Raw genomic sequence first — 27,577 nt, 5'->3', positions numbered from 1 at the left:
CAGCTGGCTTCCATCTATGTACAAAGGGGTTCCTGAGGTGTTTTACTCTGGTAACACCGGCATCAATAAACTTTTGCATAAAAGATCTGTCACTACAGACCCCATCAAAGAAAGAATTTAGGAATATTGGTTCATTTAGGAACATCTGAAGGGAGTAAGCACTGGTGTCACGGCGAAAAGAAACAGCCTGCCACGCTTCCAGCATGCTTCGGTAAAACAACGGGACCGATGTCATATCCACGTGCTTCGCGTCAAGAAGAAAAAGCTCGTCACCATAGCCAAGTTTCCCAGCTTGCCTAAGCAAGCAATGGGCAAAGGCTTTCCATGGGACGTCGGAGTATAGAAGCCTTCGTGCTGAGAGGAGGCGAAAAGCCATCACTTTGCTCGTCACATCTATTAGCCCCTGTCCACCTTCTGCAATCGGCAGGCTTAGTATTCCTGGCCGGAGCCAGTGCTTTCCCCCCCAGAAAAAATCCACAAAAAAGCTTTGAAGTTTCTTAAGGATAAAACCTGGGGCCTGCAGTGCTTTGAAAACATGCCAGAGCATTGATGCCGCGAGATTATTAATGACCAGAGTACGACCCAGGAAGGAAAGCTGCCTCAATAGTCCCCTCCATTTTATCAACCGCTGCTCAATTTTGGTAATCAGCGACTCCCAGTTTTTTGAAATAAAATCTTGAGTTCCAAGAAAGACACCGAGGTAGTGTATTCCTTCATTGGTCCATACAAGCTGCCCTGGTAGGGTTGGAGGGGGAGTTTCACTCTGTGGACCTAAGTAAAAAGCTTTGCTCTTTTCCCAATTAACTTTAGTCGAGCTTGCCAGGCTGAATTCCTCGACAGACTCAACCAGAGCGCGAACATCGTCATCGGAGTACACAATTGCGCAGAGGTCATCCGCATAAGCAATGGTCTTTACGGGATTTTCTAACGGCAGAGGATAAAACCCTTGTAGCCGTGTGCGTAAACGATGTAGTAAAGGTTCAATTGATAGGGAGTATAGAAGGCCAGACAGGGGGCACCCTTGACGAATACCCCTGGTAACAGGGAAAGGCTGACTTAAGATGTTGTTTACTTTGAGCAAGCTAAAAATATTATTATACAATATTTTGATATAACAAATAAAATTTTCCTTAAAACCAAACCCCCGTAAAACAGCAAAGAGATAAGAGTGATCAATCGTGTCGAAAGCTTTTTCTTGGTCTAAAAACACCAGACCAACATTTCTATGTTCAGCAATACAAATGTCGATCATGTCACGTACAATAAAAATGCTATCGTGTATTGTCCTTTTAGGAATGCAATAGGATTGATCGGGGTGTACAATCTCCCCAATCAAAGGTTTGAGGCGGTTGGCAAGAGCTTTTGAAAAAAATCTTGTAGTCCGTGCAGAGGAGCGAAATGGGACGCCAATTTTTAAGTTGCTGGAGGTCTCCTTTCTTAGGTATGAGAGCAAGTATAGCCCTGCGACAGCTGATTGGTAACAAGCCTGATCGTAGGCTATCAACTAAGAGGTCAAGCAACTCAGGTCCCAACAAATCCCAGAAGGTTTTGTAGAACTCTGCAGGGATTCCATCAAGTCCAGAAGCTTTACCTGTGGGCAAAGTTTGCAAAGCAGTGAAAAGTTCGCCAAGAGTCACTTCCTTGTCAAGTTGTTGACATGCAGGTTCGGACAAGGTGGGCAAAGAAGTGGTTAAGGAACGAATCATGTCTTCTTTAGTGTCTCTGGCACAATACAAGTCAGAGAAGTATTGTTTTGTCAAGCTTCTAATGTCTTTTGGATCGTGTGTTGTTCGGCCTCCTGGTGCCTGCAGCGAAGTTATTTGCTGGTTTCTCTTTTTTCGTGCTTCCAAAGCAAAGAAAAACTTGGAAGGAGTATCAATAGAGCTGTAGTTCTCCATTCGTAGCCTTATTAGAGCCCCTCTGGCTTGTTTTGCACAGAGTTGAGCAAGGAGTGCTTTCTTCGTTGCTACTAGAGAACTGGTCCTTTCGGCACTGGGAGCTGGAAGGCTTGACTGGAGAGACAATATTTCTTTGGCAATTAGAGATTGCAGCGCAGATTCATTCCTTGTACAAAAGGAGCTATATTGCTGGCAAAAGGTCCTAATATGGGTTTTCGCATTGTCCCACCATTGTGTGAGGCAGGAGTAGGAAGGCTTCCGTAGTAGTAAAGCTTCCCAAAAGGCTCGGAAGGCGACAGGCAAAGCGTCATCTTGCAGAAGACTCACATTGAAGGTCCAATGGGCAGTGCCACGATTTCGAGCCGGGGAGAGTATATGAAGAACAACCATGTGATGGTCCGAAAAACCACTTGGGGTGGTGTCAACATGGTCTATGACATTTAGAGAGTCATTATTGATGTAAAATCTGTCTAGCCTTTCAAGAGATAACCGGCCATTTGCACATCGGCACCACGTGTATTGCCGTGCAGATGGGTTCTGGAGTCTCCATACATCCATAAGGGAGAATTTGGACAATGCTCTCTTTAAGGGTGTTGTACTTGATGGGTGGGGCTCTTCTCCATTACGATCAAGGGTGGGATACAGTGTGCAATTAAAGTCCCCACACAGACAAACAAGACCATCAAAATCAAGGTGTGTGAGGGACATTTCTAACTGTGTGAAAAAAACTAATCTTTCTGTGCTCGTGCTGGGTGAATATACATTTATTAAAGTGTGTTTGTAACCATTATAAAAGAAATTAACTGAGACTAAATGCCCTTTAGTAATCTCCTTAAAAGTGACATTTTCAGGACAGAAAGAAGGATTTAAATAAATAGCCACTCCAGCACTAGGACAGGTCAAGCTACTAAAGAACCACTGTCCTTTCATGATGCGAGTCCATTCGCTCATGCACGAAGAGCTACATCTTGTCTCTTGCAAAAGAACAACATCGAAATGTTTTTGCTCGACAAGCAGCTTTACCTGAGCTTTACGCAGGGGTGAACGTCCCCCATTTATATTTAAAGTTATAACAGAGAAGGTCATGGTGTAGGTAGGGAAGATTTATCATGTACAGGGAAGTTAGGGTGTGCTTGTAGCTCTTTCCGAGCTTTCAATACACACTTTCTCAGGCGAAATACTTGTGACTCAGTCACACCAAGTTGTTCAGCCTTAAGGAGGAGACGTCTTGAGGAGTTTATAAAGCCAGACAGGTTCGGGAAGAAGGTTGTAATTTTAACCTTTTTCTTTCGAAAGGTGTCCTGAAGAAACTTTAGAATTTCCATGGGTGATAAATCATCATCACCCTCCAGTTCCTTGGCTATTGCTGGGTCATTCCAGACCTCGCTGCTAGCACTAGAGGCGAGCGACGAGGCCCCATCTGTGTCGTAATCCGAAAGGTCTTCATTTTTTTCCCCACACACCGAAACCGATGCTCTCATAACGGGAATATCGTCTTCTACTAAAGGTGCAGCTGTTTCCACAGCGGGAGTTTTAAAAACCGTAACAGGGATTAACGTTTTTATATCAGAGGCTTTGCACTCTCCTTCTGGAGCTGCTACTTCTTCTGCCTCCATTACTTCAGACACTTCATCGTCAGCAGGGCGCGGGACGAGAGCAGGTTTGTGGTTCTTGACTTTAGTTTCAGTAACCGGGGGGGTTACCACAACATCTTGGGGCATTGCGCTTGGTCCTTGTTCATGAGAGGAATGAACGGAAACGTCTTCTTCCATTTCAGCAAACACACTGAACCTATTCTGCAGCAGAAGACCAGCTGCAGGGGCTTCTGTTTCTAAAAAAGAAACATTACGTTCGTTCGACGGCGCTATCTTTTTCGAAACGCTCGCCTGTATGTCCTCATTACCGCTTCCTCTTTTATAACTCCTCCTGGAGGACACGGTAGTAAAACCCGCGTCATCAGCCGGTGAATTATCGATTTCCGCGCTCGAATGTGAAGGCTGATCTGCCGTCCCAGACGCGCCATTATCATTGCGAAAATCGACATTTGGTTCTGTCCGTCTAGATGTGCCACTAGGATCGGCATTTGCTCCTGACTGTCTAGATGTGCCACCGGATACACACTTCGGACAAGCACCTTTTAAATGTCCGAAGGCACCACACGTGAAACACGTCATTGTCTCTGTTGCGATGTACATTCGATAATTTCGATTTTCAACGACCAACGTGGCTGAAGCATTGAGCGATTGAGCATTGTTTTTTAACACCATGTAACAGTGCCGCCGGAAGGACATGATATGGCGGACTGTAGAATCCGAACGCAAACGGAAGGGAATCATGGAGATTTTTGACACCACGGTGCCAAACTGTGTTAAAACGGACAAAATCTGTTCGTTTTTAACAAAAGGCGGTAAATTAGATAAAGTGATTTTCACCGCCGGTGAGTCCAACATACTAACGTTAACGAAAATATCTGGCGGTAAGGACAAACCAGTTTCAACCGCCTGAGCGACATAGCGCTCCTCGGAAAGAAAAACAACAACTCGTTGGTTCATCTTTGAAGCTGCTAACACATTTTCAAAACCAACGAGTTCACCCAAGCCCATCACGACGTCATCGACCCGAACCCCGTCGGGTGGGCTAACTATTACCCCATTTTTACGAGTAAGTGACTCGTAAATGCTGTTCTGCAAACGACTGTTTGCCATAGCGATAAATGAACCAAAACTAAGGAAATATTTGAAAAAACAAAACAAAATAGAACCTATCGCAAGCAAAGCCTGCAGGCGAAGGTAAAATGAAAAGAAATAGAATAAGGGAGCCGATAAACGACGATAGTGAAGAACACGGCAAGCAGAGCACAGGCCCGAAGAACACAAGGTTCTTTAGGACTCGCACCAAACTCACCATGCGCGCTCTCTTTCTCTCTCCTGTCTCAACAAAGAAGGAAAAACACGGGGAAAACTTCATAAACACGTACAAGGACACAGAGGGAGTGAAAAGGGGGACGGGAAAGGCAACAACACAACACAGTACTCACAGCTCCTCACACACAGCAGCCATGATTGCCACACCCACGCACGACTCACCAACGACCAGCAGGGGGCGCGAGAGAGAGAGAGAGAGAGAGAGAGAGAGAGAGAAAGAGAGACAGAGACAGAGAGAAAGAGAGACAGAGACAGAGAGAGAAAGAGAGACAGAGACAGAAAAAGAGACAGAGACAGAGAGAGAAAGAGAGACAGAGACAGAGAGAGAAAGAGAGACAGAGACATAGACAGAGACACAGAGAGAGAGAGAGAGAGAGAGAGAGAGAGAGAGAGTCTTTTGAAGTCCTTTTATTATCAAATTAATACAAATGTTTTTTATATATTTACACCAACCATAAATACATGAAAAGCAATGAAACGAAAAGGTTCCAGAAGTATCACGGCACACAAATTGAAAAAATAAACCATTAACTTTATACAAACTACAAAAACTACAAAAATATTAACAGTTGGTTCTCACGAACCTCACACAACCCTTCATGACACCAAGTGTTAGTGAATTCATGAAGATTGTTTGCATCCTTATAGGAACAAAACTCTAGTTTAAGTCTTGCTGACACGAGGGCATTGAAAAACAACATAACATTGCATTCCCTGACAGGTTTACCGTTCAATTTCTCCCTTCTTGAGAGATATATTGTCAGCTTTGCTGTTGCGACAAGAAACCTCATTAACATGTTTTCCTTGCTTGACTTGGTATTAAACTATTAAAGCCAAAAATAAAAGAACGCAACGAGAAAACAACATTCATTCTGTGTGCCACAAGATTAAACCATCGAAACAAAGGAACCAATGTCACACAATTAATGAAGGCGTGAAACACGTCCTCCGTACATATGCAGAACGGGCAACATATGGATGTCGGAGAGAAATGGTTGATTAACTTATTGGAGGGGACTATCCAGTGGATCAGTCTCCATTGGAGATCACTAGATCTTTTACTTATGTGCTTGCTATACATGGAGTCCCATACAGGTGCAGAGGGGGGTCCCACAGGCAACAGTCTCTTCCACCGGATTACTCCATTTAGCGGCGTATCCCCCAGCAGTAACTTGACACATGACTTGTATAGCTCTTTACTGCTAGTTTCTTGAAAGGGGCTTAACCCCATGCTAACCGGGGGGTAAGTCTTCCGACTTGAAGTGCACCAATAACCCAGGAAAAACCCACTCATCGTGCAATGGTTCGAGCTCGTGGGACCAGCATACTCTCAGCTGTACCCCTATTCATATCACCTCTCTCAGCACTTTTGCAGTCACTCTTTCGGACCGAATTCCTGCTAGCTTGGCTACTTCTCGAGCTGATTTCCACCCGCAACATGAAACTTGCCGGAGGTGCCATACTTTTGTGATGCCGGCAATTATGAAATGCTGGCAGAGGTCCCTACTTTTGGGCATGTTAGGGAAAAGCCGATTGCAGAACAAAGGCTCTTGTGCAAACATATGGATGTCGTAGTTGTCTTCTTGACGGCACACTGAGGTTCTGCCAAGCATTCAACACACTCTGATAAAAAACAGGAAGAGGAGATATGTCAACTTGTTGAAGCAGGACCAAGAAACATTCGCGGCCATATCCCAGCCCGCCAGCTTGCTGCAAAATGTGGGTGGCCAAAACATGGTTTGGTAATTGCTCTTTCGCCAAAAGTTATTGCACAGAGCATAGCCAAAAGGCCATTATACGGCTCCTGACGTCTACCATACTCTGGCCACCCTCGGCCAATGGATGGCATACAACGTTTGGCCGTAACCAGTGATGACCTCCCCAAAAGAACTCCAACAGTTGCCTTTGCACTTCCTTCACCAAGCCTTCTGGTGGTTGCAGGCAGATGAATCTGTGCCACAAGAAGGAGGCGACTAGATTATTGACTACCAAAACTCGGCCCTTATACGAAAGGTGAGGCAGGGCTCTCCTCCACCTACTCAATCTCTTTTTTACGCGTTCAGCAACACCTTCCCAGTTCTTCTGGCCGTACTGTGGGGATCCAATAAACACTCCAAGATAGCGAACACCTTCATCCACCAACTTTAAACTTGCAGGAAGGTGTATTGGAGGCCTTGCGCCATTCCAGATGCACTGTTCCTGACAGAGGGAACCCATAACGCTTTGCTCTTTTCCCAGTTGCACTTCAACAAGGAAGCTAAACCAAACAACTGTAGGCACTTAGCAAGAGCTGCAATGTCGTTATTGTTTTTAACAATGACTGCAACATCATCAGCATGCGCCGATATGACAACTGGAGGATGTTCAGGAGATATACTCATTCAAGAAACGTTATTCCTTAGTAACACGAGAAGTGATTCCATTACAAGGGTGAATAGTAAGCCGGAGACAGGGCAACCTTGCCTTACCCCCCTTTGAACCTGTATGGGAGAACAAAGCTCATTGTTCACCTCGACTAAACTGAATATATTATTGTACAATAAAGCAATATACGTTCTGAAATTAGCTCCAAATCCACCAGCTTCAAGCACATGATTCAAAAAGACGTGACCGATGCTATCAAAAGCCTTTTCTAAATCAAGAAAGATTATACCAAAGTCATTCTGCACAGAGTTGCCATCTATCTGATCTCTAATGAAAAATATGTTATCATACATGGATCTACCTGGGATACAATAACTCTGATCAGGGTGAACCAAATCGCTAATTACCTTTTAAACTCGATTCGCCAGAACTTTTGAAAGGATTTTATAATCAGTGCATAGTAGAGAAACAGGTCTCCAATTCTTCATGTGTCGCAAATCACCAGCCTTTGGAAGAAGGGACATCACCGCTCTTCTTAAACTTAAAGGCAATTCTCCATGAGTAAGTGATGATTCAAGAACATGCATCAGTTCTGGACCGAACAGTTCCCAAAATTCCACATAAAATTCAGCCGGCAGACCATAGATTCCAGGGGCTCTACCCGAGTCCATTCCAGCCAGGGCTTGCGTTAACTCCTCGAGCGTAATTGGCGAGTCCATATCCAGCCGCTGGGGCTCAGTTAACGAGGATAGGTGAGAGGTTAAACGTCTCATTGTTTCATCACAAACAGCCTGTTTTGAAAACAGTTTGGAAAAGAAATCTTGAACACATAACCGTCTGTCTCTGGGATTTACAACAACAGCTCCGCCAGGATCAATTACAGAAAAAATGTTCTTGAGTGCTTTACTGACAGAATCCAGACAAACAAAATCCTTTACTAGGGGTATCTAAAACCGTTAAGTTCTTAACCCTAAAGGGCCTATCTCATTGGTGGAGACGTCGCCGCGACTGCCGCGACTGATCAGTCGCGGCAACTCGGGCAACTCGGGCGACTCGGGAGACCAAAAAATGGCTTGCGCTCTCACCAAGGCGACGCCAGGGTGACGTCTACGCCAGGGTGATGATATTCATCACTACTCCTTTCGCTACATTTTTTACATATTTTTGCATGTATTTATTTTAATGCAATTAAATATAAATTCAATGCAATTTAAATATACACTCACATGTAGGTAGGGGCTTCTTGATCTCCTCGAAGATGTTCTGCATATCAACAAGGAAGGTTTCAACCGCTGCTTTCTTGTATTGGTTATCTTTGTATCTTGCATATGATTTATCGTAAAATTCCGGATGATCCTCCCAGAAGTCAGCCATTGCCTCTTGATGCCCCTCTTTCCAATCATATTGTTTTCTAGTCGGATCGCCGCTGGAACCATGTTCCTCATCTTCTCTAGCATCAACTGCTGCTTCAGCATCCACAAACTGCGCTGAAGCTGCTACAACTGCTTCATCCTCCTTCTTCTTGCCCTTCCGGCCCCCACTGCCCTTGGGTGGCATGGTGGAAGGACAGTACTACTCTGGAGTTGGAGCTGTCCCCTGGCAAGACAAGATGGTGGGGCCTCTTCCAAGGCAGTACAAGGAGCAGCAGCAATAGCAGGAAAAAGCACCAAATGATGAAGACCTTGACCGGATCCTGTACCTGACTTGGACCAGGAGTGAAGGCGTTTCGATGATGCCAGCACGCGCTCAGTCACGTGGTCTCTAAAGTGGGCCAAGCAGCGTCAAGCAGCGTCGTGGGGACGTCGCCGCATCGTCGCCGCAACGTCGCCGCAATGTCTCCTCAGTCTCCTTGGTCTCCAGCAGGTCACGGAGACGTCGCGGAGACGTCTCCCCAGTCGCGGACAAAATTAGTCTCCGCGACGTCACCGAAAAATCGAACATGTTTGAATTTCCCGCGACTTCCCAGAGACCCGGCTAGTCTCCAGGAGACGTCGTGGAGACGTCTCCGCAACCAGCGGAGACTCGAGTCGCCACCAGGTCGCCACCTAGTCTCCAGGCCAATGAGATAGGCCCTTTAGTCTGAGTAACAACCCTGCTGCTTTCTCCTGGATTAACTCTCTCAACTGAGTCTTCTTTTCTAGTAATAACTGGTGGTTTCTTGCATTATTATTCTTAGCCAGTTTACCTTCGAGCTGTACAATGTCAGCTTCCAAACAAGTCATTGTTATATGCTTAACATTTGTAATGTTTGCTCTAAATTGTTGACAAAACACCCGAATCTGGGTTTTCGTATTGTCCCACCAAATATTTACTGAAGAAAAAGAGGGCTTTCTTAGGATTTGATTCGCCCAGAAAACTTAGAAAGCTTCTTTAAATAGACCATCTTCTAGAAGACTGGTATTAAATTTCCAGTATGCACTTTTATTTATTGACTGAGGAAAAAGAAACCCCATAGTTACTAAATGATGGTCTGAGAATATTGACGGAAAATAATCCGGAGAGACTATAGCGTTTCTAAAAGGTGAGTTTATATACCATCAGTCGAGTCTTGCAAAGGACACTCTTCCACTGGTAATGCGGCTCCAGGTAAACTGAGGTTCATTGGGGAAAAGTACCCTGCATACATCTAGAAAACCAACCCGAGAAAGGAAAAGGGATAAATCAATACATGATTCAGGATGAGGTTCTGTCGAGTTCCTGTCCATTACAGGTTCAAAGGTACAGTTAAAATCACCCCCGATACACACGCATTGGTTTAGATCAACAGTCTGCAGGTGATTAATCACAGACGCAAAGAAAGCTTTCCATTCTGTACTCTCACTAGGTGTGTACACATTGAATAATGTGAAATGGAAATTATTAACCACCAGTTCAAGAGAGCTGAATCGGCCTTTAACAATCTCTGGAAGAGGATTGACTCAGGTACTAGCCGTGGTCTATGTATGTGGTGATGTGCATGGAAGGTTCGCTAGAGGGGGCGTGGCCAATAAGAGGAGGAGTACCGGGTAGAGGACAGAGCGTGGAGAGAATGGCAACGGGACGTGCGTTCGATGTTGGATTGATTAAAACTGTTGGACCTTACTGAATTCTTCATTCTTGGAATACTTTATGACACAACAAACTGGCGATGAGGATGGGATTGAACTTGAATCCATCGACACCCTTTCTGCAAAACCCGGGTGAGCCTTCGATGCCTTTTACGGCCTGGACTCGTGTCTTTGAAAACTACGTGCTGGTGATACAGGAGACTACACTTGCTGATGCGAGAAAGCGCGCACTTTTGATACATTGCTTGGGCACCGAAGGTCAGACACTCTTCTATACACGAACAGTAGCTGATAATAGCTATGAGACTGCACTTGGGGCCTTGAATAATTTTTTGGTCCCAAGAGTTAATGTCGTGGCAGAACGATATGAATTTCGGCAACGTGGTCAGCAAAATGGCGAGCCTACGTCACAATACATTGCTTCATTAAGGGAGATGGTCGTCACATGTGAGTTTGGAGAGCTGGCAGATGAAATGATCCGGGACCAGCTGGTCGAGAAAACAAATTCACCTCGCATTAGAGAGCGGTTACTGCTAGAAACGGGACTGACATTACAGAAAGCTATAACCATTGCTACACAGACTGTCGGCAATGGCGGAGGCCAAGATCATAGGCCAAGGGGCTGCTCGCACTATACAGGCCATACACCCTGTGCAGACACAGGATTTTCAGAGCAGCAAAAGACCCTTTAGACTCGCTGGGAGAGGTATTTCAGATCAGCGATCCCAACTGGCTCAAGGGAAGACGTGTTACAGGTGCGGTTCTGTAAACCACACAGCTAATGACTATGGATGCCCAGCAAAGGATACACAGTGCAACCGCTGCAAAAAGAGAGGACATTTTGCTAAAGTATGCCGGAGCTCAAAACACGTTCACGAAGTGACTGTACCTGTCGTGAATGTGTTGAGTGTAGACAATAGGACTTCAGATGTTGATAAGATAATGTGCAATGTATATGTTACTGCTGCCGGGGGAGAGCCCATGGACATTGAACTAATGTTAGATACAGGCTCGGCAGTATCGATACTTCCTGAATCTGTCTACAGGCAATGTTTCAATAATGTGTCACTGACTGAACCAAAACTACACCTGGTTAGCTACCTGAGAAATCCGAATCCTGTGCGGGGTTGCCTGCAAGCTTATGTGACTTTCGAGAATCACTGTGCACCTGCTGAATTCTACATAGTGTGGAGCGGCACTGCCATTCTGGGCAGAGACCTGGTTGCTGCACTTGACATGCAATTGCTGAATGGTAGCATCACCTCCACCACCGAAACCAGGGCAAATCGAACTCCAGTCGCAAATGTTACAGGTGACAGCAAGGAGGACACCCTGGGCTGTGCAAAGGGGTTTATTCATCTCGTTAAAATACGACCCAATGTGGCTCAAGTCCAGGAAAAGCTGCGCCGCTTGCCTTTTCCTTATCCTGACGCAGCTTGGGAGAAACTGGCAATCGACATAGTGGGGCCCTTCAATTCTGCACCACTGGACTGTCGTTTCGCTATCACACTCATCGATTACTTTAGCAAATGGCCAGAAATTGCCTTCACCTCCCAGGTCACTTCCACTACAGTGACCAAGTTCCTGTCACCTGTCTTCAGCAGAGAAGGTAACCCAAAAGAGTTGATATCCGACAATGGTTCACAATTCACCTCTCGGGAATTTGAAACCTTTCTGAAAGACAGACATTACACACAGAAAGTCAGCAGTCTACTACCCGCAAACGAATGGAGAAATAGAACGATTCAATCGAAGCTTAAAAGAAAGCTTGCTCACTGCTAACATCTAGGGGAAAGACTGGAAAACATTTACAACGGACTTTCTTCAAACATACCGGGCAACCCAACATGCCACAAGACAGCGATCACCTGCTGAACTGCTTCATGGGAGAGAGATGCACACCAAGCTTCATGTATCTGGGTTACAGATGCCAAAGAAGACAAAGACAGCACTCACAGTACAAGAGAAGCAGAACAAGCAAAAGGCGTACACCGACAAACGGCGGGGGGCAAAGGATGTGAACTTTGAATGTGGCTCCTTCGTCCCAGTGAGGAAACCTGGCATCCTCCGAAAGGGACAATCTAAATTTTCAGTGCCCCTCCAAGTTATGGAGCGAAGAGGATCTCACACGTACAAACTGTCCGATGGACGGATCTGGAATGCTTCTCATTTAGCATCTGCCTGTCAAGGAAATGAAAGAGACGATACCGAGCAACGACTCTTTCCTGGCATCACCGCACCACCAGCTCAAGACACATCAGAATCTGTGCCGGTCGACCGGGATGCCAGAGTTCGCAGACCTCCGGACTGGACACGAGATTATGTGATGATGTAATCTAAAGTTCTTAGGGAGTAAGAAAAAGAAGCTATGATAAACTGTTGCATGTCTATTATTACTTGTTTAATGATTAATACATGCTGTGGCATTACTACATTTCATCTTCTAGTTAACTACATATATTGTTGGTCACTGAGTTATGGTATGCATGTGGTTAAAGAAAGGGGGACATGTGGTGATGTGCATAGAAGCTATGCTAGAGGGGGCGTGGTCAATAAGAGGAGGAGTTCCGGGTGGAGGACGGAGCGTGGAGAGGATGGCAACGAGGCGTGCGTTCGATGTTGGATTGAATAAAACTGTTGGACCTTACTAAATTCTTCATTCTTGGAATACTTTACGACACAACAAAGTACGAAAGCAACACCTGCCGAAAGAGAAGACATGTTGCTAAAAAAGCCCTCTGCCCCCCAAAAACCTGCCCACTGCTCCCCCAAAAACACGACACCAATCATATTCTACGTTCTGGATGATGTGTTTCCTGCAATAAAAGTACATCGACATTTTTGCGCCGAAACCAACTTTGCACTTGAGTTTGGCGGTTTGGGTTTGCACCTCCGCCGTTAATGTTCAAGGTGCCAAAGGTAATTTGTTTCATTCCTTATCAAAAGGTTTGATTGGGTGTTGCGAAATCTCAAGACCGGCTTTTGTAATAATTTTCCTGAGTCGGTGAAACTGTGACCTTGTTAGTGGAAATTCTTTGGCCTTTTTCGTTATTTCTTTTGCTGATTGAATAAATGAACTTAAATCAGGAAATGTATCCCTGATTAAACTACATTTCGCTGTCTATAGGTTTCATTTAAAAAATAAACTAGAAAGTACTAGTTGAGGAGATATCATTGGCTGACTCAACTGAGACTGAGACAACTCGGGCACCTCGTCATCCTCATCAGATTCCGACAAGTCTGACAAGGTCCCTCCGGGATCGAGGATGTCGGCCTCCGTGGTCACTATGGGAATTGTCAGTATCTCTGGGGATTCGCTGGAGAGCTCCACTGTGCGATCCACGATGCCATGGTGATATTTGTGCTCGTCAGAAGTTGAAACCTCGGGTTCATCCTCTTGTGGAGCACAATCTACCGAATCGATGAGCGACTCGGTGACACAGTTTTGAATCTGCATCGGTAGAGCAGCACTGTGGAGGGATAAGTCAGTCACTGTCTGCTCGTTCACACTGACTAATGATCGTTACGGTTCGTTCGAGGATTTATCAACGTCTTCAGCGTTGCCACTTATTTCACCCATATAACAATCTGTATACACAGAGTTGGTACACAAACTTTCAGACATATTATCCTCAATTGCAGCACCCGATTCACCATCCTTTTTTCCAAACCCGATGGAAGCATGAGGAACACATTGGGGTGTGTGTTCAGCTACACTGGCCTTCTCCAAAACCACCTTTTTGGGATTACTGGTAGAAAAATTAGCAACCAACGCCCTTCGTTTTTTAGAACCACTAATAGGGTCCTCCTCCATTCCTTCACTACATGAGGGAATCGCAGCAAAGGTTGTGCGAGTTGGGGTCGCTTCGGTTTCTGTGACAGGAAGTGAAGTGCGATCGTTTTCAAGACTCGGGACATGCGCATCGATGCTGCTATTGTTCGTCTCACTGCAGGAGGGAACAGCAGGAACCGGTAAACTCACAGGATTAACTGCAGTCGGTTTAATAGGAACACGAGTATTCTTATCCTTTTTACAATCGGTGTATGCGTGGCCATTTTCCCCACACTTTTTGAACACGAAACCTTGGGACAGAAACGTTTAACGTGACCAAAGGCTCCACAGTGAAAGCACGTTAGTGAGGCTGACGAGGCGGACATTTGATTTTGATACTCCCGATCGTCGGATTTTACTTTAAATGAAATATTTAACCCTGTGTCTCCACGATCGGGAAGTAGGGGGCCTACCATGTAAACTTGTCGACGGAAACTCATAACGTGTTTTATCCTCTCGTCTCGGCTCTTCAGGGGGATCATGGACATTCTCGACACAACTGTTCCATACCGAGAAAGGACTGACATTAGTTTGTCGCTTGATATAAGGCCGAGAAAAATATATTTCCGGGTTCTGGTCAGCGCGCGCATCGATTTTGACCCTGCGCGTCAACAATTTTTTTTTTCAAAGTATCGACGTTCGCGCACGGTTCTCCCCTACAAAACTGCGTTTAGTTTGTCCAAATCCAACCAGCCGTTCCAAAGAATTGAGTAGTTTTGTGTGCCGTGACGTCATGAATCCAATAGGGAAGTTGCATGTGACGTCATCGTCTTCGTCACCTGACCGCTTGGGTGGCAAAACATTGCTTCTGCCACCATACGTAATGGCGGCAATTTTAAACTCGTCTCACATATAAATTGCCCCCTACACGATGGTAAAGAGTTGTTGTGCTGTCGGATGTACAGCCCGATTTCATAAGGGATCGGGCTTGTCATTCTACAGTTTTCCGGACGACACAACGCGCTAAAACGGATTCATGGCTGCCTTGACTGCAACGCTCAGGTGAGAATATGGCTCATGAGGTTGTTACCTTCGCTCGCGAAGCGAAAAGCAGGATTAGGCATTTGGTTACGTACATGTGGAGTGTGTGTGGCGTACGTGTGGCGTACTTGTGGAGTGTGTGTGGCGTACGTGTGGCGTACTTGTGGAGTGTGTGTGGCGTACTTGTGGAGTGTGTGTGGCGTACTTGTGGAGTACGTTTGGCGTACTTGTGGAGTGTGTGTGGCGTACGTGTGGAGTGTGTGTGGCATACGTGTGAAGTGTGTGTGGCGTACTTGTGGCGTACGTGTGGAGTGTGTGTGGCATACGTGTGGAGTGTGTGTGGCGTACATGTGGCGTACGTGTGGAGTGTGTGTGGCGTACGTGTGGCATACTTGTGGAGTGTGTGTGGCATACATGTGGTGTACTGTGGAGTGTGTGTGGCATACTTATGGCGTACGTGTGGAGTGTGTGTGGCATTCGTGTGGCGTACGTGTGGCGTACGTGTGGTGTACTTGTGGCGTATGTGTGGAGTGTGTGTGGCATACGTGTGGCGTACGTGTGGAGTACGTGTGGAGTGTGTGGCGTACGTGTGGCATACATGTGGAGTGTGTGTGGCATACGTGTGGCGTACTTGTGGCATACGTGTGGCGTACGTGTGGAGTGTATGTGGCATACGTGTGGCGTACGTGTTGCGTACTTGTGGTGTACGTGTGGCGTACGTGTGGCTTACTTGTGGAGTGTGTGTGGCGTACTTGTGGAGTGTGTGTGGCGTAATTGTGGCATACGTGTGGAGTGTGTGTGGACTGTGGAGTGTGTGTGGCATACTTGTGGGTCCACACGGGTCCACAGGCAGATGACATAGCCTCAGTTTCTCGCAATACCGCGAAAACACCTCAACGGGCAAGCTATGGGCGTAAACTGACAGGACCGTCTGAACAAACGACAGCTTTCCCGCCATGTTGTTTATGCCACCCAAGATGGCTGCCGGAACCGGTTGCCATGGACGACGCTCACGCGATGCAAGGCCTCTATCGGCTGGATATTGTCATTTATTGAAACGAAGCCGTTCTTCATCGGGTTCGTGTGAAGCAACCAGAAGGCCTAGAGAGCTGCGGGTGGTCTCGTTAGTTCGGCCTGGGTCCTATCTCGTTTGTCATGAAGTTGTAAGTGTCTGTGATAATCTGGTGGACTGGGAGAAGAGATCATGGGAGACCATCGGCCTGTTAGACCACTTGCGCATGCGCAGTGTTGACACGATCGACGCATTGGAATGTTTAACGGTACGACGAGGCGATCTCGAGAATGAAATAGCAGTCTATAATATGCTTGAAGAACTTAATGATTTTCAGAATAAATACATTTTAAAATAACTTAAGCTTGTGTTCATTATTTACAAAAAAAAGGCCTACAAGTCCCAATGGCTGTCTTTAATTTCTCTCAGAGGAGGACCGCAAGGCATGAGGACACAAAAAACCTCTATATGTGCAATCCATGCTTTTCAAAAAAAACCCAAAAAAAAAAACCGCATCGCCACATCAATTCTGGAACTTTGGTCTGACCAGAGACCAGCAATATTTTTTTTTGGCCTAAAATATAAATGATACATTTGATACGACGATTTTCATCGCTGGAGTATCCATGGGGGACGCTAATATAAAAATACCACTCTCTGGTTAAACCTGCACTCACGACGTCGTGAACAAAATTTTCCTCGGACACGAAAATAACTTTTTGATTCATTCGTGAGGCAGCTCGGACATGTTCGTACCCGATTATTTTCCCCACTGAGAGTACCGCATCCTCAGTGAGGACTCCTTCTGGTGGAACACACACAAATGCATGCTTCCTCGTTAGACTATCGAAAGCCTCTAACCGAGAGCGTGTATTCACCATATCAGCAAATTAACACCCTCCCCCACCCGCCCTCCCCCACTTGTCCGAACAGGACAAGAAGGTACCAAACCTAAATAAATCGAACTAAAATAAATAACAAACGTGCATTGTAAGCACAAAAAAAGGCTTACAAAGCGCCGTCAAAGCCAGTAGGCCGCACCCAAAATGGGCCCGCTCTCAATCCTCTCTCTCTCTCTCTCTCTCTCTCTCTCTCCCCCTCTCTCTCTCTCTAAGACAAAGGTGTAGAACGGATGAAAACAAAAAATGCCAAAGCACACAGGATGGAAAAGGAAAAGGAGAGGGAGGGGGGCAGGGGAGGGCAGGAGAGGCGAAAAACACACAGAGGGCTCACCACAAAACAGAGCAGTTGTATACGGCGGCCATGACGCCACACCCAAATTGCAACAGCAGGCAGGGGGCGACAGAGAGACAGAGACAGAGAGACAGAGCCAGAGAGCCAGATGATCCCAAGTTGCATGCTGCGTGTGTGTTCTGCGGGGGTTGGTTTGCCGAGGGTTTGAAGACTCTTGCCTTCTGTTGTGGATCGATAGATCAATCAATCAATCAATCAATGAATCAACCAGTACTATTTGAAAACAACAGACCCTTAAGTGCAGGTACCCTGGCTGAATAGTAAATTCCTGCTCAGATATACGAGGGCACTGCATCTCTGCAAACAGGTGCTGTGCATGTATCATGATTATCGGTCATCGGTGTTGACGATATCAAGCGAGTTTTAAAACTTACACCGTCGGCGATCAAGCATCAATCACCTGCAATTTATAATTATGCATATCTTGTTCTGCAAAAAAAAAGTTCAACCTTTGTAGGTTTTATTTGAGATACCACTCGCACTAATAAAATCAAGATGAGCCATGTCCCAGAGAGCATTGCAGATCTTACAGAGGTCACCCAACATCAATAATCGATCAATAATCATCACTAACATGGATGCCTCCAGTGGGATTAAATATGGCGATGCCACAAACATTACTTCCAGTTTCAATTAAAACGATGTCAGGAGAGTGTCTCTTTTGACGTTAAAAAAGCGTGCGTCTCAAATGGGGCCCAGGTAAGTGAATGAAAATCAATAGAACACTCAAGTAGCTAATTTTGCTTTCCTGTAAGCACTCGGTCACATCTAGACTTACAAATATAACTTGTGCCACAGGGGTGTACGGAGGAAGTCAAAAAGCTTTGCCTTTTCTAAAGGCAGGAAGACCCGAAAACACGACCTCTGTTCAAATGGCATCAGGAAACTCATCAATTGCTCGCACGATTGCATGACTACCTGAAGAATACTATTTTTAAAAAGTTGAACACATGTGCCACAGGGGCGATTGTATGACACTAGCCGGAGAATAGTATATCTAAAAAGTTGAACACCTGCGCCACAGGGGCGATTGCATGACACTAGCCGGAGAATAGTATATCTAAAAAGTTGAACACCTGCGCCACAGTGGCGATTGTATGACACTAGCTGGAGAATAGTATATCTAAAAAGTTGAACACCTGTGCCACAGGAGCGATTGCATGACAGTAGATGGAGAATACTATATCTAAAAAGTTGAACACCTGTGCCACAGGAGCGATTGCATGACACTAGCTGGAGAATACTATATCTAAAAAGTTGAACACCTGCACCACAGAGGCATTCCTTCCAGGTTGGGAGAAATCCTTTTTTGTCTCTCCTTCATATATTGCAAGGTAACAGACGTTTTGCAGACATTTCCGAACACAATGTAATTATTAGGTAAGCCGCTCTTACCTTAAAGCCTCGACCGTCCCTCTCGAGCTTTGTGGTTTTGAACCTGTAGCTTTGGTTGTTGTGCATAAACTGTTCATACACATGGGCTGTACTTTGTGCAGTGCTAATGCCCTTCTTATCTCCAGTGATTCTTGTTGGCACACAAAAGGCAATAAGTGAGGTTACCTTCTGAGAAGTGACATCATATTATGTTATAACCATGTGAGGCCACAGGTGTCACTTTAAATTGCAGGCGATGAGGCAAAATCCACAATGCTCATCTTCTTTCGGCCATTATTGCTGTGAGGAGATTATGTTGGCTCAAAAAACATCGACTGATGATCAAACTGGATTTCAAATACATCTGCATTACAATATATCTTTGAGTGCAGCATGCTTTGGGTAGTCTGCACTCTACAGGATCAAGTTGTTGAGACAACAGGATCTACAAACTATCATCCTGATGTTTTTGACGTGAGGAATCTATAATTTAATGCGAATCGTGGTGTCTGTTTGTGCGTTCGTCTGTCTCCTGTTTCAGGTGGCTGCTTCCTGCGCCGCGTATGTAAAAGCTGCACATGCACGGAAAGTTCAGCATTCAACCAGAAGAAGAGATACATGTTAAACCAAATACCAAACAAGAAAGAGCAATCAGGGATTGCAGACCCTCGCCAGGATGTCTTTTCAGTTACTACTGGCTCTAGGGGGGAGTTCGTGTTAATCGTAAATGCACGAACTCAGCCATGATTTTATTGTTGTTCCTATCAAGGCCTTTCAAAAAAGTTTGGGTGACAGGCCCAAATGTGTATACGTTTTGCTACAGACCCCCCACAAATATTTTCGCTTACCCCCCACTAGAGAAATTCTTATTTTCTCAATAACTCGGCCAATACACATCCAAACTTAACAAACAAGGTGTCTATACCCATGTTTTCAGGGTCAAGGTTTATGATAAGGTTGGTTTTGTTATGATTGGAGTCATTATGATGTCATAAATATGCAAATTAGATCAAAAATTGGCCTTAAAATGGGTAATTTACTCGAAGAATAAATATATGATTAACATAGCCTCTTAAAAGTAGTAATTGAACATGCATACATTGATTGGAATGTTTAAAACTTATCTAGGGTGACTGCTAGCATCATAATTTGGGTTATCAATGAGTATACATACCATCTTTTGATATTCAAATTAATTGAAAACAAAACTGAAAAATCTTGTTTTCCCTTATGCCTCGATCCACTTGCACCACAGCTCAATGTACAATGAATCCACACCTATGTTTTCATGGACAAGGATCATGATTAGTCTATTTTAATTTTGATTGGGTAAGAACCTATGTCAGTTATTAGTTAGGGTGTCCATCACGAAATTGGTGTTTTGTTTTTTTGTAATTGGTACATTTAAAGAACTTCCTTTAACGAATCAACCCGTTTGTAATCCGCTTTTTTCTTATCTTTTCAGATAAATTCTGAAGACGATTCCTAATCAACAATCAGCAATGGAATCTGTACGGCTTTCAGGGTCTGGAGCTGGTGATTTTGACCAGACAAAGTGTGTGATTTGTCAACAGCCAACGCAGGAAAAACTGATCAGCACACCCAATGGGTGTAAGTAAACGAATACGGGAAGCTAGTGACACACGAAACGACTCTAACAAAATGCATAAAACTGATGCCAGCTGAGAGTGACTTCTTCTATCATGTTTCAAACGAGTGCTACAAGAAGTACACCAATGCAAATCTGCTCAGATGCATCCAGAAAGGAGGGAAATCGCAGAACACACCGCTATCCTCAGAAGAAATTGGCAGTCCACATGGGGTTGCGACTCGTTCTCACTGTGCTGTACGTTCACCTCCAAATCCTGCAGATGCGCGAAGGGTTAACTACTTGATGAACTGCATCATTTGTGACAAGAAGTCATACAAACGGGACTTCACAAAATATCGTATATCTGAGTCGAATCGTGCTACTTCACTTTTAGAAGCAGCAAACTTCTTCTAGGATGACATTTTCAGTCTAATTTGTGACCTCCAGGATGAGCATGCAGTTTTTGGAGCTGACTTGTATTATCACAAACCTTGCATGACATGATACCTCCAAAAGTTCGAGCATGCTTCACGTTCAACTGGCGAACCACCGGAGCTGAACTCTAAGCAGCGTGCATGGGGCGATATCGTGTCTGAGTTAGAAGTTGGACTGAAAAGTGGCAATGGTTATGAACTCAGTGCAATCAGAGACTGATTGAATAGACTTGTTGACAACGAGCATCAATTTCGAAATATAGACGTGAAGATATTTTTTTTGAGACACTTTGGTACCAGCATTGATTTCACATATCCTGATGAGGTGCGCAAGTCTAACAGCCGACCATACTCAGCCAGCTATGCATGGACAGTAACGACTGGCAGTGTATAAAGATTCACAATAGTACAGAACATTACATGTGGCACCTGCAGTCCACAGTTGAGGAGGCGGATCTCCGCATACCCATGCATGTCCTTGATTGTCTCCAGGCAGGTTACAAAACCTGCGTTGTTATCTCCAACGATACAGATGTGATAGTTGTCCTACTGTTTTATGTGCCCATCTTTCATGAAGAGGGACTGAAAGAACTGTGGGTACGGGCAGGTAGAGGCACCACCACCCGTTATGTACCCCCTTCACATTCTGCATGCACGGCTGGATCCTGATCTCTGCGCAGTCCTTCCATCACTACACACCCTCACAGGGTGTGATATCACCAGCAAGATTGGCACCAAGAAAGCGGCCCTCAAGGCTGACCCTGAGATCCACTTGCAAGGATTTGGCCCAACGGCTCCACTAACTTCTGCAATGATTCAGCATGCAGAACAATATTTGGTGAATGTTGTAGATGCTGGGAGCAAGTCCAGCACGTCGAGCAGATCAATTTCACTTCTCTAAATCAACCTCACATCAGAATCTGCCACCGACAAGTCAAGGCTTTGAACCCCACATCCATCGTGCATTCTACAATGCATACACCACTATGCATGCTCGAGATAGGCAACTCAACGTTGGAACAGGAGACCTTGATCCAGTGGATTACGGATTTACACTTGAGAATGGGCATCCTTTGCCATCAACATCATGGAAAACCCTGGAGGCACATTGGTGCGTGGTGTGTCAATGTGGCAAATGCACTCGTGTGACGGGCCCTCGTCGAGCAGCCATGGTAAAATGTTCTGTATTCTGCAAATGCCAGAATACGGAAAACTGTAAAAATCCTTACAATTGATATGATACATTGGACTCTGTTATGATACTGACATCTCGGCTGTAATGGGTACAGTGAGTGCACAGCCGATCAAGAGCCTGTACTTTATGTGTCTTTGCTATAATTATGATGTAAATAACTTTTCATTTACATGTTTAACATCAATGTTGTTTTGTTACCTTAACATTTTAACAATAAAATGAGATTCTTCAATAATCATGGCTTCTAAAGAGCATAATTAACGTATTATTGATACAGTTTCTTACCCAATCAAAATTAAAATAGACATCATCCTAGGATCCTGGGTTCGAATCCCAGTCGATCGCTGAATTAACGCCAGAGGGGTTGACTCAGCCTGTCATCCTTCTGAGGTCGGCAAATTGAGTACCAGTTCACTGGTAATTCCCTGTTTGTCGTAAAAGGCGGCAAAAAGGGTTGGCGTCAGGAAGGGCATCCGGCCGTAAAACATTGCTTCACAAAGGGGACCAAAAAACAACAACAACCACGGTTCCCGAAAAAGGCCAACCCCCGCTTGCGGGGAAAAATGGCCTCTAAAGGTGGTTATTTTTTTTTTTTAATCATGATCCTTGTCCATGAAAACATAGGTGTGGATTCATTGTACATTGAGCTGTGGTGCAAGTGGATCGAGGTATAAGGGAAAACAAGATTTTTCAGTTTTGTTTTCAATTAATTTGAATATCAAAAGATGGTATGTATACTCATTCATAACCCAAATTATGATGCTCGCAGTCACCCTAGATAAGTTTTAAACATTCCAATCAATGTATGCATGTTCAATTACTACTCTTAAGAGGCTATGTTAATCATATATTTATTCTTCGAGTAAATGACCCATTTTAAGGCCGATTTTGGATCTAATTTGCATATTTATGACATCATAATAACTCCAATCATAACAAAACCAACCTTATCATAATCCCTGACCCTGAAAACATGGGTATAGACACCTTGTTTGTTAAGTTTGGATGTGTATTGGCCGAGTTATTGAGAAAATATGATTTTCTCATGTATACTTAGTGGGGGGTAAGTGAAAATCTTCGTGGGCGGCCTGTAGCAAAACGTATACAGATTTGGGCCTGTCACCCAAACTTCTTTGAAAGGCCTTGATATGTACAACAATAAAATCATGGTTGACTTTGTACATTTGCGATTAACACGAACTCCCCCCTAGAGCCTAGAGTAAGTGGTTTTTAAGGCTTTTGTGTTAAAACAAATATGGCGGCCGAACCAAGTGACCGATGATTATTTTTTTTCTCCACCGATTTATCCCTAGATTATGCTCAATAAAATTCATCTTGATCGGATTAAGTTTTGTACTTGTCGAATTATGACGTCATAAAGGAGGCACCTATGACATCAGCATTAACATATTTTATTCCCCCAGGAGAGATCTTTACAATGAGCCATGTCTAAATTTTTTCTATTCAGCGCTTTCCGAGATATAGAGGTGCAAAGATTTTAGGTTTTTCCAAGATGGCGGCCAAACCACGTGACCTATAACGTCCTAATTATCATAAAAAATTTAACAGGTGGAGTTGCACCGATGGTGAAAATTTCCTGTCAATCGGACCAACGGTTGCAGAGAAAATCATATTTATTCTGTGCAGACAAACAGACAAACAAACAGACAGACAAAAAAAATCACTCATGGAGCGACACTTGGCAAAACAGTACAAAGTAGAATGCCGCTCAGTAGAGCATACTTTTTACCTCAAAAATAATTTGTGGTTGAATTCAGTGACCTGATATGCAAATCGTCTTCAAAGTTCAAGTTAATCTGAGAAAATTGACAATTTTTGAAATTTGGTCCATGTTGACCTTTTAGCCGATGTTGACCTCAAAAATAATTGGTGGTTGGTTTCAGTAAGCTGATATGAAAATCCTATTCAGATTTCAAGTCAATCGGATGAAAATTGAGGATTTTAGAAGTTTGTAAAAAGTGGTTGACCTTCGGCCTACGTTGACCTTTTGGCCTATGCTGATCTCAAAAATAGTTGGTGGTTGAATTCAGTTGGCCGATATGTAAATCCCATTCAAATTTCAAGTGAATCGGATGAAAATTGAGGATTTTATAAATTTGAAATTGTTGTTGACCTTTGACCTATGGTGATCTTAAAAATAGTTGGTGGTTGAATTCAGTTAACTGAGATGTAAATCCCATTCAAAATTCAAATTTCATTGGCCCAAAAACGCTCACCAAGTCCACCCATAACTTTGCCCTCAACATCGACGGTTTCCCAGTGTCCACCTCCCCTCACATCCGGAATCTTGGCATCATCTTTGACCAAACCCTCTCCTTCGACAAATACACTAAACAGATCACAAAGACAGCCTTCTTCCACCTGAAAAACATCGCCCGTCTCCGTCCATCCCTCTCCTCTGTGGCTGCAGAAACCCTCATCCACGCCTTCATCACTTCCCGTCTGGACTACTGCAATAGCCTCCTTTATGGTTCACCCTCAACAATCACCAATAAACTCCAATACATTCAGAACTCCGCTGCCCGTCTACTCACCCATTCCCGGACCCGTGACCACATCACCCCCGTCCTTTACAAGCTTCACTGGCTCCCCATCTCCCAGAGAATCCAGTACAAAATCCTCCTCTTGACCTACAAAGCCCTCCATAACCTGGCCCCATCCTACCTGGCTGACCTCCTCTCCAGACACACTCCCACCCGCAACCTCCGCTCTGCTGGTACCAACCTCCTGACCCCCCCCATCCGGACCAAATTTAGATCCTGGGGGGACAGGGCCTTCTCCATCGCTGCTCCCACCCTCTGGAACTCGCTACCTCACACCATCAGAGACTCCTCCTCACTCACCACATTCAAAACATCACTCAAGACCCACCTGTTCAACACTGCATTCAACATTTAACCCACAGCATCTAACCCCTGACTATCTCCTCTCCTTCTCCCTCCTTTGTGCTTTGAATATTTCCCTATTGATTCTTCTTTTTTTGCAATTGTCTTTATGTTTTGCTATGCGTTATGTTTTGCACTCTGTCAAAGCGTCTTTGGGCTTCCTGAAAAGCGCTATATAAAATAAATGCATTATTATTATTATTATTAAATTTCAAGTGAATCGGATGAAAATTGAGGATTTTAGAAATTTGAATAAAGTGGTTGAGCTTTGGCCTCTTTTGACCTTTTGGTCTATGCTGATCTCAAAAATAGTTGTTGGTTGAATTCAGTTAACTGATATGTCAATCCCATTCAAATTTCAAGTGAATTGGATGAAAATTGAGGATTTTAGAAACTTGAAACAATTGTTGTTGACCTTTGGCCTTTTTTTTATTTTTATTTTTTATTTTTTTTGTATACAAGATCGAGGCTCGTGAAAGAGCTAACATTAATCACACAAAAAGACAAACCGACACACAAAACACAAAAAACAAGGGGAGCGGCAGACGGCAGAAGATGGGGAGAGAGGGGGAAGGACACAAAAGAGAGGGGGAAGAGGGGGAAGGACACAAACACAACATTTGAGAGCAGGGACATCGGGAGGACTTGGGGGGAGGTGGGAGAGGAATAAAACATATGAACACTGCAAGGACTCTGGGGTGAATTACTGGGGGTAGAAAAGATCAAGGTTTTCGATGGGGGAAGATAAGAGATGGTGGTGAACAGCTGTTTTAAAGACCTGGAGGGAGGAGTGGGATTGAAGGGAGTGGGGGAGTTTGTTCCAGAGGCGGGAGAAAAGGGGAATGAAAGAGTGAAGGTGAGCAGAGAGCCTAGACTTTGGCAGTTTAACCATAAGAGGGTTGCAGGCAGATCTTGTGCGACCTGAAGGAATATTGGGGGGACAGAGCACAGAGAGAGCTGGGGGAGCAAGGCCGGAGAGGAGTCGGTAGAAGACAGAAAGACCACCAACCTGCCTGCGGTGAGTGAGTGAAAGGCCCTCGGTGTTGACTACATCGCAGGAGATTCCAATGATTCTGAAAGCTTTGGCCTCAACAGCGTGAAGCCGAGCAAGGTGTGAGGCAGGAGCACCAGCCCAGAGGGGGGAACAGTATTCCATTGAGCTGCGGATGAAAGCCTTGTATGTGGTGAGGAGCTCAGGTGTGCCAAGGAAGGACTTCGCACGATGGAGGATGCCCAGTCGGCGACTGGCTTTGGAGGCCAGCTTGGAAATGTGGTTTTCCCAAGAAAGATCATGGCAGATAGTGAGACCCAAAAGCTTGAGCGACAGAACTTCTTGGAGAGGATTGTTGAGAAAGTAGATGGGAGGGTTGTCCAGTCGGTCCTTTCGGAGAGACATTGTAAGAGTGTGAGATTTGTCAGGATTGAAAGACATGTTCCACTTGTTTGACCAGTCTGTGATTTTGTCCAGGTCTGCAGAGAGTGAGGAGGCTGCAGACTGCCGATCTGAGGGATGAGGAATGGAGCGACAGAGAGTAGAGTCGTCAGCAAAGAGATTGGTGGTTGGTTTGAAATGAAAAACCAACAGGTTTTCAGGGTGGCATAGTTCCGAACCCGAAGGATCGGTAACCGACACAATTTCGGTCTTCGAGGCCGGCCGATAGGCACAGTGTGACCAGAAGGGACGAGGTTCTCCTGACCACGTGGCCCTCGACTTGGTGGGGTTTGTCCGCACAATGTGGGCGCATCAGGATGAACTTTAGCCGGGGAGCGTTTGGGCGCCCCGGTCTGATACTGCCGCCCACGCGCAGAACAACTTGTGAGTGCACGTGGGTCCCGGCGGTCCCACTGGCCTAGCGCTACCATGTTTAGACAGCGACATCCGTCCCCGGGCACCGACACCTACTCCCGGAAGTTGAGAGAATAGCGGCGCCAGGCACGGTAGGACACCCGCGGAGCCCCGGCGGACCAGGGACGCGTGAGCCTACGCGTTAGCGTGCTACGGCGGAATCAACGGCTTCGGCCACGGCCGGGCCGATAGTCGGCCCGGTCGCACCGGAAATGAACTGGTTCGACGCCCGCGCTGGAGAGGTCGCGGGCGACTGAGATGTATTAACAAATTAATTAATTAATTTGAGACATCCGATTTCTAGTGTTTGGAAATTTGGAAGAGCTTGACCCTAGCCTTTCCCTTGTGAGGGCAAGGAGGAACTTAACACTTGACACTTAAGCTTAGTTTGAAGTACACCCTGACCGGCGCTCACGGTGGGACGGTGATCACCTATGGTGATCTTAAAAATAGTTGTTGGTTGAATTCAGTTTGCTGATATGTAAATCCCATTCAAATATCAAGTGAATCGGATGAAAATTGAGGATTTTAGAAAGAAAAAAAAAGTGGTTGACCTTTGGCCTACGTCGACCTTTTGGCCGAAACTGATCTCAAAAATAGTTGGTGGTTGAATTCAGTGGGCCGATATGTAAATCTTGTTCAAATTTAAAGTCAATCGGATGAAAATTGAGGATTTTAGAAATTTGAAATGGTTGTTGACCTTTGGCCTATGTTCACCTTTTGACCTTTTGACCTCAAAATATAAAGGATTTGGTCGGACCACGAACTCTACTATTTGGTGAAGTTTCGTGAAGATCGGTTTAAAATTGTGACCTGTAGGCAAGTATAAGTGAGCGGACAGACAAACACACAAACGCACAAACGCACAAACACACAAACCGGAGTGATCAACATACTTGCAAAAAAATTTTTTTCTGGC

General features: G+C 45.0%; 1 protein-coding gene across 3 annotated transcripts in view; it reads right to left on the bottom strand.

Moving 5' to 3' along the window:
• LOC137434005 (zinc transporter ZIP5-like) overlaps nucleotides 1-18,824 on the bottom strand; it is an 88,217-nt gene extending 69,393 nt beyond the window's left edge. The window contains exon 1 of one of the 3 annotated variants that reach the window (XM_068126586.2): nucleotides 18,708-18,824. In XM_068126586.2, the coding sequence (XP_067982687.2) occupies nucleotides 18,708-18,790 (83 nt within the window). In that variant the 5' untranslated portion in view covers nucleotides 18,791-18,824. Of the gene's footprint in view, nucleotides 1-9,721; nucleotides 9,771-17,291; nucleotides 17,340-18,707 lie in introns of those variants that run through there. The other 2 variants (XM_068126587.2, XM_068126588.2) reach the window with 2 other exon arrangements.
• Nucleotides 18,825-27,577: the final 8,753 nt, after the last annotated feature.

Source organism: Myxine glutinosa, chromosome 10 (assembly GCF_964187855.1).
Source record: "Myxine glutinosa chromosome 10, kmMyxGlut1.1, whole genome shotgun sequence".
NCBI lineage: Eukaryota > Metazoa > Chordata > Myxini > Myxiniformes > Myxinidae > Myxine > Myxine glutinosa.
Note: the sequence above shows the minus strand (reverse complement) of the source record. Positions and strands in the feature narration are given on the sequence as shown.